General features: G+C 36.2%; 1 protein-coding gene across 1 annotated transcript in view; it reads right to left on the bottom strand.

Annotated features, from left to right (window-relative positions):
- The window catches only part of LOC120315416 (IQ domain-containing protein M-like), a 65,028-nt gene extending 48,321 nt beyond the window's left edge, over nucleotides 1-16,707 (bottom strand). The window contains exons 1-3 of the mRNA XM_039359711.1: nucleotides 16,612-16,707; nucleotides 11,162-11,235; nucleotides 1,375-1,564 (exon numbers count right to left, since the gene is read on the bottom strand). Of these exons, the coding sequence (XP_039215645.1) occupies nucleotides 1,375-1,564; nucleotides 11,162-11,235; nucleotides 16,612-16,677 (330 nt within the window). The 5' untranslated portion in view covers nucleotides 16,678-16,707. The remainder of the gene's footprint in view (nucleotides 1-1,374; nucleotides 1,565-11,161; nucleotides 11,236-16,611) is intronic.
- Nucleotides 16,708-18,669: the final 1,962 nt, after the last annotated feature.

Raw genomic sequence — 18,669 nt, 5'->3', positions numbered from 1 at the left:
GCAGTAGCTTCTCTATAAAAGACAAAGAAGAGAACTATAAACAAAGCAATGTTGTCATTCCACACATTGTAGGAAGTGGTGGGGTTCAGATATGTGAACAACTAGTTCTCTGTCTGGATGCCACTTCTGGAAGTCCATTCTGGGCCTGGGCAACAAAAAATTAGCTACCGGTTCTGCCAAAGTGGTGCAAACCGGCTGAATCCCACTACTGATTGTAGGAATATCAGAATAGTTCAGGAGGATTTTACACCAACACAAAATATATGCACCCTTTAAACCCAAGAATATACTAAGGCAGAAGCTTGTCGGCCCCAAGTATAAAACACCCAGATACAAACTGAGCAATATGATATCTGCAGTACAATGCAGTGAGTCATGTGCAGATATGTTCACTGGAGAAACAAAACAACCATTCATAAACATATGGCACAACATAAGAGAACAAACTCATCAGGACAAGATTCAGCAATCCATCATTTAAAAGACCAAGGCCACTCTTCTGAAGACAGAAAAGCCCACATTCTGGCAGAGAGGACCACTGGTTTGAAAAAGGAGTCAACGAGGGCATCTATGTTAAAACTGAACAACCCTCTCTCGACAGAAGGGAAGAGATGTAATCAGGTCTATCTACTGTTTGCAACACAGTCCTTTCAGTACTTCCAAGAAGATTCCACGCCCATTTGCATTATTCAGGTGACCCTGATGGCATAGAGAAACCTCCAAGGGGCCTGCCTCAACAACTCTCAGAACGAGGGCTAACAACCAGATGACTGTAAGGAATATAAATTCTTCTATTCTCCACCATTCAGTCAGAACTGAAAAGCTCTTAGATGAGAAGCAAAATAACTTCAAGGAAAAACAAAGCCCAGTTGCCTTTTTGGGAGAAAAAAGCATTTTGGGGGCAGAAAATACTAGTTTTTCATACAAAAAAAGATATGGCTACAATGCAAAATTAGCCAGAAGACAAAAAAAGCCAGGACAATCATAGAATGGTTGAAACAAGATATAGGTTGTTGTGTATAACAACTTGATGATAGGTAAAATGAAGTCCATATTGAGTTTGAGACTGCAGACAATATATTTTTCTGCTAAATAGAAAGCTGCCCTTTTAATAGACCAGACTATTTGTCCAAATAGCCCAGTACTCTCTAGCATGGGCTCTAAACAATCATTGGGTATTCAGATGATCATAGGGATTATTTCTTGTATAAGTCAACTCCGCACCTTTCAAATTTTGAGACTAATGTTATTTTATGTAAAACATTACTATTGAAGCTGGACAAGGTACTAACTACAGTAACGCAAACATGTCAGAGATAAAATCCATTATAGTATATCACAATATCTCATATTAATGAAATTCAAATACATTACCTTCATTTTTATTCTGTTAAATTTACTACGTTCAAACCATCCTTTGAAAAGTTTCTGAATACAGGTGGCAGCTGAAGCAATTTTTTCCAGTGTATGATTTTTTCGGGCTTTATTAAAAGCTTCAAATATGTCTAAATGTGGCCCAATCCTTTTCACTTTCTCATTAATTATATTAAGATGTTTTCGTCTTCTAGGGAAGGGGAGGAGAGGAGAGGGGAAGAAAGGGAGGAAATTAGGAAGGCTTTGCTTTAAACTAAATACAGTGCTTAGAATCAATTGCAATAAACATGGAAATAATGGATAATTAAACATTTCAATATAAAAGAATGGAAATTTCTGGAAGTGGAGAATATGAAGCAATATTGCTATCCAACCTGTGGCTGAAATCCAAAAAGGCATTCAAAACAATGCAGTGTTATTCTCCCCTTTTTCTCTCTAATACTAGCATTAGAAAATACAAATGGTTCCAGTTGATTTTGGGGTTCAGCACACTGAAATAAAAATTATAACTATGTTAAATGCTTCAGAAGAATACCTGCCATACTGCATAGAAACTGTAAAACAGAGCTTCACACATTAAATCTCACGAGTTTAAACTCATATTTCTTTAAAAGTGCCTCACATTTCTTTATGGATATATGAAGTGTCATAAATTTTCTGAGAAAAACAGCAGTGTGAGAGTTCAGATAGATTAAGGAATATTGTGCAAAAGAAAGATATTTGTAAGGAACATTGAAGTTTGTTTCTGAATAAAATGCATCTGGCTAAGGCAAACAGCAACGGAAACATAACCAATTGATTTATTGGTTTAACCTGTTCTTTGGAACAGATAGAAAAAGAGATTATTGAAAGCAAGGAAAAGTATATATACATACATTTTTCTAGGTCTGAACGTTCCGTTCAATATTATTTTGGAAGCCATAATGGCAGGGACAAGTTCAAAATAAGTTGGACAAAAAAACATAGTATTACAAATGTTTTCTGAAGCCAATTATCATCATAACTAAACCTATTTATATCACTATTGTTAACTTCATCACCATTATTATTTTATTATTTTTAATTATAATCAAGCTAATCGGTAATATTGCTTTCATTTACCATTTGTTTTGTCTTATAATTCCAAATGTTTTGTTGAAATGAAACAGAAACAATTTGATTTAAGGGCATAATTTCTGAGTTTCAGGGAGTGGGTTACACTGAAAATTTTGGAGGTTTCATTGTTTGACAAACTTTCAATATTTATTTCACCACACTGCTGAAATTTGCCCGATTCTATATTTCAATGAGGTCATATTTCTATGTTTTATTACATTATTATAAATCCTATTACATTTAAATTTTAATGTTGTATACCATATGAAGATGTTTTGCATTGCAGTGAGAATATAAATATTTTAAATAACTGTATCAACTCAAAGTCATAATTAAAAATAGAAGTACAATTTATACTAATTTGCTTCCAAGCAATCTAGTTAAAGCTGATGAAATATGCTTTTGTTATCAACATCTCAAATATTTACCAATTAATGTGACTTATATGAGTTCATGAATAATTCCTCAATAATTTTGATGCTGTGTGTAGTCATTCACTTTTTAGTGAATGCTTGCTAATATATACATTCACATATTTAAATTGTGTTGTAGAAGAGACAGACTGGCAGCTCACAGAGTAACATTTCCCCCGTTTGTTTGCATGTTGTTGTTCTCAGTTATGCTTTTCTACTTTGTTTCATTTTAAGATAGAGAAAGGAGTGGGCAGGGTTGCATTCTCTCCCCTTTCTTATTCAATCTATATATCAAAATGATCGTGAGGAAGCTAAATCTTGAAGAATCAAAAATTATGGTAAAGATTGGTGGAAGAAACATCAACAGTCTTCAATATGCTAATAATAATATAACTTTTCTTTCAGAAACCAAAGAAGGCCTGGAACATCTGATCAAGAAAATCAAAGAAGAAAGCGAGAATTTTGGTCTCTTTCTGAACATCAAAAAGAGCAAGCTCATGACCACTGCAAGGAATGAAAACATTCAGAACTGACAGTGAAGAAAAATTCACTTTCCTAGAATTGCAGAGAGTTCAAAGCTGTGCATGCAGCACAGAATAAAACATTGGATTGCACTGAGCAGTATAGCAATGATAACATGAGCCAAATATGGAAAAGCAAGGATATCAGCCTGGCAACCTAATGTAGGTTAATCTGCTTTCTTGTGTTCCCCATAACTACCTATGGTTGTGAAAACTGGACCTTAAAAAAGCAAGACAGGAAGAAAACTGACTCATTTGTGCTGTGGTGGTGGAGAAGGATCCTACATATTCCTTGGACAGTAAAGGTGACTAACAAGCAAGTGCTAGAGCACATAATACCAGACATCACTAGAAGGCAAAATCATGAAACTGCGTCTCAATTACTTGGGCCATGTCATGCGGGGAAATTTACTGGAGAAAGCAATTATGTTGGACGAGTTAATGTAAAAGGAAACCAGGCCATCAAAGAACATAAAGCTGGATACCATCAAAGCTGACACAAGCCACAACATGGAAAAACTCAAAAATCAGAAATTTTGGAGAGACCTGGCCCATAGAATTGCGAAGATGCAGACACAACTGAATGGATAACATAATCATTATCACTTTGTTTCATTACATGTTTTTTATTGCTTATTACTGTTTATTCTGTATCCAAGTATATACTTTGGTCATATAAATTGGTTAAACAAAAAAATAAAGCTTATCTATCCTTATCACAAATCAGTTTCAAGCTTTGAAATTCTAGTAATCTTGGAACAATCTATTCCACACCAAAATGTTTCAAATGTAAAACCTTTCCAATATATGCTCACTCTTCATTTGAATAAATAGGAGTCAAGATTACTACTGCAGGAATCTTGAGATTGATAGGCACAACATAACTGTGCTCTATGTGCAGCCTACGTTCCATCCACACTCAACAAATAAATTAATCTATGGATACATATTTGCCAATATAGTCTTCTTATACATTAGTTACTGTATTTCACTGCTATGTTTCTTATTCCACTGGCAAAACAAATCTTTTTTCCAAATGTTACAGCTCATTAACTAGGGGGTAATCACTGTGATACTGCTCTTGTAATACGGATATATGTACATATATAAACACAGTATATGCAGTGGTGGGATTCAAATATGTGAACAATTGGTTCTCTGTATGGATGCCGCTTCCGGAAGTCCATTCTGGGCCAGGGCAACAAAAAATTAGCTACCGGTTCTGCCAAAGTGGTGCAAACTGGCTAAATCCCACCACTGAGTGTCTGTCTGTCTGTCTTTCTGTCTGTCTGTCTGTCTGTCTATCTATCTATCTATCTATCTATCTATCTATCTATCTATCTATCTATCTATCTATCTATCTATCTTGAATTATATACTTTGATTTATCTATTGCCTTTAATTATTCCTGGCTGATACTAAAGTATTTTGTTTGCCCCAGTTATAAAAAAGCTGTTTACCCATCTGCTAACAGGTTGGAAGTGATTAAAGGGAAATTTATTTTGGCTGTTTTAAAAGCCAAATTGCTTCTGAGTTGAAAATATGTGTCTAAACCAACCGAAAAAGTTGCCAAGTTCAAAATCAGATGTATGCTTCTTCTGAACCCAATCCCCTACCAATTTAAATTATCTCAAAGTAGGTATTCTATTTCCCCTAACATGTCCAAATTTCTTATTCTGCTCAAATGTAGTTCTTGTGTAATGGCAATTTGCCTTTGGCTGAAGTACTAATCAACAGAACCAAGTGCCAGCTGCATAATGCATAGTGACCTTGAAGCAGAATTTGTTATTTCCACTGATACCATAAGACCATAATACCCTACTTTGATGGCCTATTCACAATTTTTTAATTTTTTTCTTTTGCTGCCTCTTTCTTTTTTCAAAAGTGGCTTCAAGATAATGGACAACAGGGGCAGAACATGAATTTGGATGCATAAAAAATTGACTCCCTGCTATCACTGATGTGGCCTACTTTAGTAATGAAACTTCTGAAAGAAAACATCCAAGATCAGGGAGCACCAAGGACCCCACAGTTCAACCCTGAGCTACAAATATTCTCTTCTATGTGTTTCACTTCCCTGCTGCTCATAACTTTAATAGTAGATATACTAGGTAATGGCTGGCTATAAATATGCTGCCCATTATTCTAAAAAAAGTAAAAGAAAAACCCTCTTGATATGAATGTTATGACTACACATGGAACAAGTTGTCATTTGCTGAGATGTACAGCTATTAAGAGCCAGACAAATGGCATAGAATATTTATATTGTTCTATTAAAGATGGAAGATGGTACCATTTTACTGGAAATTCTATGAAGCATTAACTTTAGTGATTAAGTATCTTTGAACTTCAACAGATGAAAGGATTATCACTGAAAGCATATTAATCCATTGAGGATTAGCAGCAAACTGTTAGAGATCTCAAACAGATAATAGGTGATTTATTTATGAACTGCAGTAAGATAGTAAAAAAATGCATATACATTTGTGCTAAATATAATGCAATATTCAGAGCAGTAAGACTGAAATAGATATTGAAGGGATGGGGGAGTCCATGAAACATATGTTATATATCTTTCTTGCTTCTCCTAGGTAATCCAGCCTTTTATAATAAGATCATGAGGACTGCCAGATTTTCATAAAGTTCATACATCTGGTATCTGTCTTCTCTTGTCCCCTCTTCCAGTGTCCTTTAGCTGAGATTCATTAAAACGTTACATTGCATATTTTAAAAAATATGGGGATTTGGATTCTAATATTATTTTATGATTATGACCCCTGTCCTCAGTCCCAGCCTTCTTCAATTCAGGGGAATTAAAATACAGGTGCTGAAAGTGAATATTTCACAATTGGCAAACTGATTCCATTCAGATATTTTTAACAAATGGCTAAGTCTCATCTAGTTCTCCAATGTCCCCTTTTTAAAGAATGTTGTTGTTGAAAATATGATAGACCTGTAGCTTCAAAGGGGTCTGGAGAAGGTCAGTTATCTGGACCTGTTAAAACAAGTTTCAAGTCAAGTCATATATTGTATAGCAAAATGGCATTGATCATACTTGTAAATGACTGTGCTCAGAATGGGGATAGGATATCTCTCAGCACCTTGTGGTACTATTGAACTTGGTATTCTTCAGACCAGCTGTGGAAGTTGGGAGTGGGAATCATGATTCTTCAGTAGTTCTTCTCTTTCCTACAAGGCCAGTTCCAATCAGTGTTTGTGAGAGCTATCACAGGGCTCAGCAATTTCCCCACTCCTATTTAACATATACATAAAACCATTACATGAGATCTTCTGATAGCATGAGGTCAAGTATCAGCAATATGATAATGATACTTTTTTGCTTTGGGCCATCCTAGTGATGTTGTAAAGATGCTTTCCCAGTATCTAGAAGATGTACTGGTATCACTTCAACCTGACAAAACTGAGGGGCTGCACTTGGTGATTTTCCGTTTTTAACTCTGGCTGGGGTTACACTGTCCCAGTTGGTGTTCAGTCTGGGGGTCCTCGTGCTCAAGGTCCAGTTTAAGGAGCAGGTGGCAGACAGTTGCAGCTTTTCTTATATCAGAAGGCATTGCCCATGATCATTCATGCCTTAGTAACCAGTGGTTGTCACCTAGAGCTCACAACTCAAGCCACTCAACACATTATTACTACAGGTAGTCAATGAGTTACCACCATTCATTCAGCGACCATTTGAAGTTACAATGAAACTGAAAAAACTGACTTACAACCAGTCATCACAATTATGACTATCACAGCAACTCCACAATCACATGATCAAAAATCAGATACTTGGCAACGAGCATATATTTACAATGGTTGTGGGGTCCCAGAGTCTTGTAATCGCCATTAGTGACCTTCCCACCCAGCTTCTGACAAGCAAAGTCAGTGTGGGAAACCAGATTTGTTAATGACAGCGTGATTCATGTAACAACAGAAATGATTAACTTAACAACCATGGCAAAAATGTTTGTAAAATTGGGCATCTCACTTAACAACCACCTTGCTTAGCAATAAAAAAATTCTGTCCCAATTATGGCCACATAGCAAGGACTATCTGCAAACTATAACCTATCCTGGATTATGACACTGCACTTTCTCACGCTCATGCTAACAGACCCACAGTTTCATATGTTCAGCCACATATGAACAAACCACAAAAGAAAAACAATACAACAATAATACTAATATGGGACTTTGAAACAAAACCAGATATCTATTTTGCATCATGTTTATACCAACAGCATCATCACAGGCCTTGAGAATTTCACACTAAGTTTAGAAGCGCTTTCCCATAGTCTTCCCTAACGTGATGTATGCCATCATTTGTCAGCAGTGCCCTCTGAATTTTCTGTAGGACAAACAGATCAGACTTTGCACAAAATAATTAATGGACAAGTTTGACATCAGGACTCAAAACAAGGTCAAATTCATATCAGAGTATTTTAACATCCTAGGACACCACTACAAATCTCAAAGTAGCTATTTGAAACAAAGAAACTTTACCAGCAAAATTAAATGAGAGACTGCTGAATTCACATATATCAAAAGCTTTCAACATCTCAGAAGTCTCAGCAAACATAGTGGGTTTTTAATACATTGCATATGCTGGTCTATGGCCATAATAAAAAACTGATTTGATTTGAACATGTTACATTTGTTAATTAATAATATACTTACAATTTGTCTTACATGTAATTTGCATCTGCATAATCACTGATTTCCCCTCTTTTTTCCCCTCTCCATTTTATCTCAGTTTAAATGTTACATCAGTTTTGCCATCCATTCAGCTGACAGAATGAGCTGCAATTCACAAAACCTTATGCCTTTTAATGAAATGTATTTGTCTGAAAAGATGCTGTCAGACACATTCTGATTTTGGCTACCCTAAGCTGATCCAGCTCTTCCTCTACAATATCTCCAATCAATATGGACAAGCTGGCTAGAGCTGCCATATACAGAATAGTTGTCCAATACATCTCAGCCAACATGATCAAATCCAATATAAATTAATTTAAGAAACTCATTATCCTAAGGCTAAACTATATATTGACACAATCCATAAATAATATATGCCATCAGGTGAATTGATGTGGTTTGGCTTAATATAACATATGAACCTTACTTTTGACAGCTTAAGTGGATTATACAGAAACCACATAACACTTAGCATTGTGTTTAAGTATCATGCTTGGGACTGGGCAGGCCTCCATCTTAACAAAAGCAGTCAGGTGTGAAGGATTTATAGTTGAATTGTGCCCATGATACAAAGAAAGGTATTGAACAGCATCTTTAGCACCTAATGGGAATTTTAGATAGCTACTGTATCTTTTATTAAAGGATACTGTTTAACATACTATTATATGTCTGTTCCACAGTGATCAGCTGCTAAAATAACACTACAATGTTATGCTACATTACAAGATTTAGCATGTTACGCAATGTAAGCAGCACAGCAGGATATAGTTTTTTAATATATTTTATATTGTAATATACAGTGATACCTTGGTACTCAACTGCTTTGAAACTCATTGAATTTAGTACTTAATGCACTTTGATGTGAAAATTTTGTCCCGGTACTCGTTTGTTTGGTGTTCAATGCACAAGCTAGAACTTGTCTATGCCAGCTGCCTTGTGACCCACTATATTATTCCTTATGGGAAAAATTTGTTTGGTACTCATCTTTTTGGTACTTATTGTGCCTCCTGGAAACATTTAACAAAGAGTACTGAGATACAACTGTGTTATATTATTTCATCTTTATATTATATTATATTCTTTTGGAGGACTGAGTGAAAAAAGCAAGGTTCTATATTTAGGCAAGAAAAACCAAATGCACAAGTACAGCATAGGTGGCACCATGCTCAATAGTAGTAACTGTGAGAAGGACCTCGGAGTCCTAGTAGATAATCACCTAAATATGAGCCAGCAGTGTGCTGCAGCTGCCAAAAAGGCCAACACAGTGCTAGGCTGCATTAACAGAGGGATAGAATCAAGATCACGTGAAGTATTAATACCACTCTTCAATGCCTTGGTAAGGCCACACTTGGAATACTGCATCCAGTTTTGGTCACCACGATGTAAAAAAGATGTTGAGACTCTAGAGAGAGTACAGAGAAGAGCAACAAAGATGATTAGGGGACTGGAGGCTAAAACATATAAGGAACGGTTGCTAGAATTGGGTATGTCTAGTTTAACGAAGAGAAGGACAAGGGGGGACATGATAGCAGTATTCCAATATCTCAGGGGCTGCCATAAAGAAGAGGGAATTAAGCTATTTTCCAAAGCACCTGAAGGCAGGACAAGAAGCAACGGGTGGAAACTAATCAAGGAGAGAAGCAACCTAGAACTAAGGAGAAACTTCCTGACAGTGAGAACAATTAATCAGTGGAACAGCCTGCCTCCAGAAGCAGTAAATGCTCCAACACTGGAAGTTTTTAAGAAGAGACTGGACAGCCATTCGTCCGAAATGGTGTAGGGTTTCCTGCCTGAGCTGGGGGTTGGACTAGATGACCTCCAAGGTCCCTTCCAACTTTACTACTATTACTATTACTAATTCTGGACAAGAGATTTTGAAGGATATCAGCAATCTAGAGAGCATCCAATCTGATAACGAGTCCAAAACCTAAATCTGTGAAAAATAAAATTGGACATATTTAGGGGGGAAGAAGGTTAATGGGAAATATGAATGCTGCCTTTAACTATCTGAGGGATTGTCACTTAGCAGATGGAACAGTTTTCATAGAATTGTAGAATTGGAAGAGGCACAGAGGCCATCAAGTCCAATCCGCTGCTTCATGCAGGAATTAAAATTAAATTGTTTGTGGCAGATGGCTGTCCCCATCCAATCTCTCACTAAATACATCAGGGAAGAATAAGAATCCAGAGCTCTCTAGATAATTGTCTCTACTATCAAATTCGATGTAAGAAATTTATCTTCAAAGGAATCTGTCTTGTTATAACTCATCCATTATTCTATGCCCTACATTCTGTGATGGGGACATGGTGGCCTAGCAGTTAAGATGCTGGGCTTGTTGACCAGAAGGTTGGCAGTTTGAGACCAAAGCACCATGCAATAAGGGTGAGCTCCTGTTCCTGCCCCAGCTCCTGCCAAGCTAGTACTTTGAAAGCATGCAAATGCTAGTAGATAAATAGGTGCCACTTCAGTGGGAAGATAGCAGAATTCAATGTCCCTCGGTGTAGAGTCATGCCGGTCACATGACCACGAAAGTGTCCTCGGATAATGCTAGTTCCCTCGGCTAAGAAATAAGCACCACCCTCTAAAGTCAGACACAACTGGATAGGGAAAATCTTTACCTTTACTTTTACATTCTGTGATAGCATTAAACAGATCTTGATCTTCTGCATCGCTTTCTTTTAGTATTTTTGTGCTGCATATGTAGAGCCAGTTTAGTGTAGTGGTTAAGGTATCAGGCTAAAATCAGGAGCCCACTTCTAATCCCATCTTAGGCACAAAGCCAGCTGGATGACCTCAGCCAATCACTTTCTCCCAACCTAGGAAGGAGGTAAGGACAAACCACTTCTGAAAAACCTTACCAAGAAAATTGCAGGGACCCAGCCAAGAATTCATTCACAATTGAATGAAGAAAATAAAAATGTACAACACAAAATTTACTGTATTATGTAAACAGCTGAATTAAATCACATTGTACATCTTCATATACATCTTTGCTTTGCAAATTAAAAAGTTGGGGGAATAAACTAGTAATAAAGCATACTGTTTTTCACAAATAATACCTGGGAGTCTTCCTTTCTTCTTTATGTGAACCATGCTGTTGTTTTTCCGTTTTGTCAGTTTGCAGCAGCAACATCTAAGGGAAAAAGTGCTGTTAAATGTAATACTAGGCAGGAAGTGATACTATTGAATTTATTTTTCATTTTCATTATTATTGTTATTTTTATCATTAGCACTGCTATATTGAGGATTTCTAGCTTACTGGCAAGTATGTGTTCGGGGTATGATAACCAATAGAGTGGAAAAGAAAACCCACCTCTTGCTCTACTTTGCTGGCCCTTATCTGAAGACCAATCCTATCTTTAAAGCTAAATGTTCAAAGTGTGGTAGGAAATGTAATTCCTAACTCTCTATTTTAAGGAAAATGTGGAATTAAACTGATGAGTCAGACATGTTTTAAATAGTTATTTCCATAGCTAACAAACTCCTTGTGTCTCTTTTAGAATAGAAAGAGCAAAGAAGAAATGGGTTGCAATTTTTCACAATAACTTTGTTTAATCTTCAGGTAATTCCAAAATTATTCAGTAACATATATGGTCCTCACAAGAAGACTCTAACTGCGTCTTTCTGCGTCTTTCTGTCTCCACAGTTTAAAATGCCAAAGAAATATTTAACTGCACATGCTTAAGACAAAATATTAGGAAGTATTACCAGAAATTAAACAAGAAATGAAAAAACTATTGCAGCAGCACTTTTTAAGGTTTTATATGCAATAATGGCAAAAATAGAATATGATCCAAGTATATACTATATTATCAATCATTTACTCCATTTGGAGCTTATTCGAAACAAAGCTATGCACAGCACTTATCTAAATAAACCTTAGAGAATAGTTTTTTAGGTCTGAATGATTAGGTCCCATTTTCAGGTATCAGTCAGAAGATTACCATTCAAGAGATAAACCCTTTAAATGGCTAATAGCAAAGTTCAGTATATGAACTTTTTTTTTTAAACAGGAGATATGCAGTTATCTTTTAAACTGAGCTTTTTTAAACAATTGCTTAAGCACTCAAAGTTAACTATCCACTCTAAATTAGATAACTCACTTAATTAAATATCACAGCATTGGTAAGTGCTTTTCAAATTATGCATTAATAGAATGCAATATTCTGATTTCCCCCCCCCCCCAGGGAAATGGAAATCCCCATTACAAGTGTTCACACTGATGCAGTTGTAGTAACATTTAAGAAACTGAAATTCCAAACGCATCTACTATTATTGATTTGGGAATTGGAAAAGCTGAGATGTATTTTCAATAATTAAATGCAAATTCAAATTTTTATAACTAAATAAATAAAATGTATCATCATACATGTATGAATACTTACAATAGAGGTACATTATCTTACAAAGAAAGCAACATGGGAAATAAGAATTAAAATAATTCTACCATTATCCGGTTGGGAATAATCCTGGGAGATTGTTCCCAGTGGATTTATTATAGGATAAACTAATAGAAATGTCCTTTCATGGCGGAAAAATCTGTTCACTATCTTTTTTTTAATATACAGGTGGACAAAATACAGGTAGTACTTAACTTACAGCCACAATTGAGCCCAAAATATATGTTGCTAAGTGAGATATTTGTTAAATGAGTTTTGCCCCATTTCATAACCTTTCTTTCTACAGTTGTTAAGTGAACCATTGCAGTTGTTAAGTTAGTAACATGGTTGTTAAGAGAATCCAGATTTCCCATTGGGTTTGCATGTCAAAAGATTGCAAAAGCTGATCACATGACCCCCCAGGATACTGCAACCATCATAAATATGAGTCAGATGCCAAGCTTCTGAATTTTGATCACATGACCAAGGGGGATGCTGCAACAGTCGTGTGAAAAATAGTCATAAGTCACTTTTTTCAGTGCCATTGTAACTTTGAACGGTCACTAAATGAACTGTTGTAAGTCGAGGACTACCTGTACCCTTTTCATCATGTTTTAACTTTTAAAGTGCAGTGTACTTCTTCCCTGATAACTTTCTGCAACAGCAATATAATTATACAATATTACATGTTTTGGATTACAATTCTCAATACTTATTTCCAATATTTTTCCCACAATAACCCTGTGTGGTAGCTTGAGGAGAGCAAGCAGCTGTCCAGAATAATCCAGTATGTTTCTATGCTGAGGTTCGACTTAGAACTGAGTCTCCCCACTCCTGGTCTAACAACTGCATCATGCAGATGGAGATGCATGAGAATGCAATAAGATATGCCCAAGGTGCTGGAAAGGTTAACAAATGGTGTGGGTTTGTATGTGTGAATCTACTACCATTCATTTATGCTAGGATTTAGCAGTCTTATTTGTCAATGATCTCTGGTAAGAGTGGGATGGGGATAGTGCAACCATCCTTGGTCTCCTTGACCTCTCCACAACCTTCAATACCATTGACTATATTATCCTTTTGGGCCATCTATGGGATTTAGAGTTAGGCAGCACAGTTTTTGGCTCCTTTCTCCAAGGCTAATCCCAACTGGTATTAATAGAGACTGAGACATCTAGCCAAAAAAGCTTCTTTGTGGCATGCCACAAGGCTTGGTACTCTCCCCACTCCTTTTTCACATCTACATAATGCTGCTGGGTGAGATCGTCCATCACTGTGGGTTGAGGTACACTGATGATACTCAACTTTATATTGATCCAAGTGATGTTGCTGCTGCCCTTTCACAGAACCTGGAGCCTGGGGGGGAGGGGCTGAATGGGAGACAAAAGGCTTTGACTGAATGCTGTTAAAACCAAGTGGCTTTGGGTACATGGAGCTTCAAGATATGGAACTTTAACATCCTTAGTTCTGGATGGGGTTGCACTAACCCAGACAGACCCAGTCTGCAACTTGGTGGTTCTCCTGGACTCATGACTCCTGCTCAAAGAGCAAGTGGCAGTCATAGCTAGGAGAACCTTTGCACAACTTCATGTTGAGTACCAGTGGCAGCCTTTCCTAGATCAGGAGTCCCTGCATTCAGTCACTGAAGCCTTGGTCCTCTGAAGTTTGGACTATCCTTAAAGAGCATTCAGAAGCTGCAACTGGTGCAAAGTGCAGCAACACAGGCAGTTCTTGAGGCTCTAGAATGGTCCATGTTACACCACTGTTCTGTAAACCTCACTGGCTGCCAGTTTACTTCTGGGTGCAATTCAAGGTGTTGGTTATCCACTTGAAAATCCTGCATAGCCTAGGTCCAAGTTACCTCAGGAACTGTATCAGCCCAATGAGACTGGCCCACCTACCCATGCTGGCAGAAAAGGCATGCTGGGGGCCATTGGTGAAGGAATTCTGCTGGCAGGGTCCAGAAGAAGAGTCTTTTTTGCTACAGCTCCTGCCTTTTGGAATATCCTGCCCTCTGAGGTGAGTGCTGCTCCCACCCTTCTTACTTTCTGACCCCTGAAGACCTAGCTTTGCCAGCTGGCTTGGGGCCCCAATGAAGGATTGTGATGCTGGGCGTGGTGGATGGATTAAGAGAAAATCCCACCTCCCCGCTGTACATCATACTCCCTCCATTCTTATCTTTTAGCTGTAATTTTATCTTTGATTGTAATTCTATTTTATTGTTTTTAAAATATTTATATTTTATGGTTTTATAGCTTGCCTCAAAGTCAAGATGGGCAGCAAATAAATCTAATGAACAAACAAGTAAATAAATAAATATCACTTGTTACCTGTGTTTGAATTTGTGAAAAAAGCACCCATGTCGTCAATTATTATTGAGCTAATGTGAAAAAAAACTATTGGACAAACGAGTTTTGTATTAATAATTAGTTAATTGTGAAAAATTTTACTTGGTTTTCCAAAGCCATACCAGATTGTGAAATTACGGTATTTTTTCTTTAGATAAGATGAGGAAGTTATTCCTTAAATCTTGGAGCTGAAATTATTATTTTCTGAGAGTATTTTACCTTCAAAACTTAAATAAATCTGTCCAATCTGGATTCTCCCTAGTTTTCTTTTTTACTTAATAACCAATCATCTATTATTTCTGAAATAATTAATATGACTATCTAGTTTTTCTTTATTTCATTAGGAAGAAACTTAGATGCTTCACCTACAAATGGAGGCAACTTAAGAGTTATAATTGCTTTTATATTTTCAGAAATGAGAGAAACAATTTGTTTTTTTCTCATTAGCCCAGATTTTTTTCTAAACCCTTTGGGTGGCAAGAGGCTTGAGATAGTAATGTCGGGGATTACAACAGGCAGTGTTGTAAATCTCAGTTCTTCAGACATTTAACTCCTTAGTAGGAATTGATTTATTTTGTCCCAGATGTGATTCAGAAAGATTAGTCCCTTTACTGCCAATTAGAATGAAAGTATCTATACAGAAAATCAGTTTACTCGGGACTATAAAAATCTAAGCTATACAGAGCTAAATTTTAGAAAAAGAAATTCTTCCATTTCTAAGTTAATGGATGTTTGGTTATCCTCTTGATGGCCTTCATAGGCATAATGATTCTTTTAAGTCTGAAAGCTATTGATTCCATCCTCACCAACTTTCTTCCTTGCAGCTAGCGCAGATTAGGAAACCACAACTACTTCTGATAATTAACAAGTGCCAAGGTGAAATAGAAAATTATGGGCAATGTGCATTATCACACCACAATTCATAATATAATATCACTGAAAATGTGCTTCACAGAAAATTCCATCACATTTCTATTCCATCACATGACCAGTAATGACAACAGGAGCCATACCTGCACATCAATAATCCAAGGGAGATTTCTAGATGCAACTCAGAGCTATCATAGCTGCAGCTGATTGCAACTAACTGAATATTTATGGTCTGTGTATGATTAAATACAGATGTCGTTATTTTAACACTGACTCATAAACTTCATAAATTTCTGCAATCTGATTTACATAATAAAATTATTAATGGTATATTGCTATAATTAAGAATTTCTGTTTTAAACAACCTTCCACGAATATGGTAGAAATGTTTCCCATTGTACACTAGATACCTAAACCAAGTACTTAAACTAGTGCATGAATAATTGCCACTTCTTTAAACTTTGCAAATAGCAGCAACCAGAAAGCTAGTGAATTCTGTATTCTTCATTTTTTGTACATAATTTTTTCTTAATGCTATTTTTTCCCACTATAAACCTCCATGTTTACATATTAACTCCTACCAAGCTAGGCTAATATGGTTTGACATTGTTACACCATAACTACTGGAGATTAAGGTCTGAAAATTTCTTTATTCTGCTGCTAGGAAGGGCCTAGCTCTATCCAATCATAGTTTTTAGATGGTAAATATTTCTATATTTTAAAATAATGTATGTAAGATCATATGGATTTCTTCTTTCTTTAAGATAAATTCTAAGACCTAATGAAGTATGTTATACAGCAAAATAGATAGTTACAGAGTGAATTTCCTTAAGTGGTGTCTGTATTCATCATTCTTTTCTGTAATTCTTAAACTATTCCACACATTTTACTAACTGGAGCAATCTTACATACCTCCTTGGACCTTTTCCTTCTTGTTATTTGTTTTAATCTTGCTTGATGTTCTTCACTGCTGAGCATCGTATATGGAACTGTGGTATCTGATATCACTATTCCTCTCCAGTCTTGGTATATGTTTCCTATTGAAAAAATCAGTTTAGTTTACATCGCTAAAATAACTCCAGCAGTTTCTGAAACATATTCAGCAACTCAAAAGCAAAGCATGCATAAGAGACATCATTTTCATGATAGCAAATTAGGGTATTTCCAAACCTTTGGTCTAAAAATTAACTTCAGTTCCTTCTAGGAATTAGAACATTTCCCCTCTCCCCCCGCCAAAAAAAAGTATACTAGACACGTGCCTTTAAAGAAATACAATATTCAATATTAATAAGTGAAAATTTTCCTATGGGGCTTTCATTAATCATCAGTAAAGGTTTTAGTAAGTATACTCTTTACCTTCTGTACAATAATCAAAATTAATATATTCTTACTATCCTTTATCTATAGATGTTTTTTCTAGGTGCAGAAAGCAAATATATTTCTGTTATTATCAAATAGTTTTCCAAAAAATTCAGGCTTGCAATTAATTTCTTGCAAGTCAAATAAAAAAGGAATGGGTAGAAATTACAGCATGAATTCTGGCTCCACATCAAGTAAACAAAGAAGAACAAGAAGAACAAAGAAGACATCCTATCTTTTCTAAATAGCTTTAAATAATTCCTTTAGCAACTTCCAATTTCTTTGGAAAAGAAAACCAGGTACTGAAATATGATAAAATAAGATTTCTTCCATTCTCCATTCAATTATATGAAAAACTAAAAAACCTTAACTGCAAAAGTCACAGTCTAGGTTCCTGGATTATACAGTACCTATTTTTGGTTATCAAAGTGATTTAGAGGAACAGTCATCAAGTTACAGTATTCAGTCAGATGAATATGAATTTGAAAATGAATAGGGAAAAAGAGTCATGCTTGTCCTTTCCACTCTATTTGACCTCCATGTATTAAATAAAAGGTCCAAAGGAAAATTCTGTTCTTCATTTTCTTGAATATGAGTGCAGATCTTATTTTACTAGGCATCTCTGATCATGTGATGAGCTGAACACAAATTTAAGCCAAACTGGGCCTAGCAGCATTTTAGATCTCTGGCTGACACATGGAGGTTGAGAGAGGCAGGTATGAAATTGTCATGTGCACCCTCTTTTCTAACTATTTGCAAGTTATTTCTCTCTAGAGAGATAGGAAGTAATATTAAAACAACAAACTTTAACCCAAATTCAGCAGTAACCATTCCAGATGGCAGTCTTAGCTCCAGAATTACCAATAGCAAAAAGAAAAAAAAAAGAGGCAGAAATAGTATCAAGAAAGTGCATCTAAATAAAGCCACACAGACTTAACAGATTAAGTTTGTTACACTTCCTGTGACAATAAAGTATGTGTTGGAGGTGATATAAAAATGATTTTGCTTCTCTTTGTTCTACATTTATAAGGCAGCAGAAGGCTCCACAATCATTGGACAAAGCCTTCTTGCATGCAGGTAATTTGCAAGAAAAGAAATAGCCCTTGAGGATTTACCTATGGTTTTGATTACAAAAGCTTGAATTAAAACTAAATCTTAGACATAAAGCCTTTGTTTTGAGCTCTAGTCATTATGGGCACTGAAAATATAAAATCTTACAAATGACTTGCAATACCCAACAAATGCGGTTCATATACAAGCTATTATTTTCAGAAAGTATCACTTTTTAAATTTTCTGTAGATTAAATAATTTCCTAGTCTGTCTTCCTGACAGTCTTAGAAGAGAAACAATGAATGAAACAGTATGCCTTTTGTTATATACTTCGTTCGCGTGCGAATGATGAAGACACACGGCGATGCTGAACAAACACTTTATTTTCCTTCTACAACAACCAAGCAAAAGCAAAAGGCACACAGGCCTTTTTATATGGCCAGAAGCCTGGACAGTGCCAACCAATAGGAACAGAGCGTTTTCACGCCTTGTGCATGCGCACAAGGCCGGTGCCGCTCTGTCTGGTCCCGGGCAGCTTTTGGAATGCCCGGGACCAATGC

The sequence above is a fragment of the Crotalus tigris genome, unplaced genomic scaffold (assembly GCF_016545835.1).
Source record: "Crotalus tigris isolate CLP2741 ecotype Arizona unplaced genomic scaffold, ASM1654583v1 scf7180000019104.112062, whole genome shotgun sequence".
NCBI classification, from domain to species: Eukaryota; Metazoa; Chordata; class Lepidosauria; order Squamata; family Viperidae; genus Crotalus; species Crotalus tigris.
This window is presented reverse-complemented; position numbering and strand designations above follow the sequence as displayed.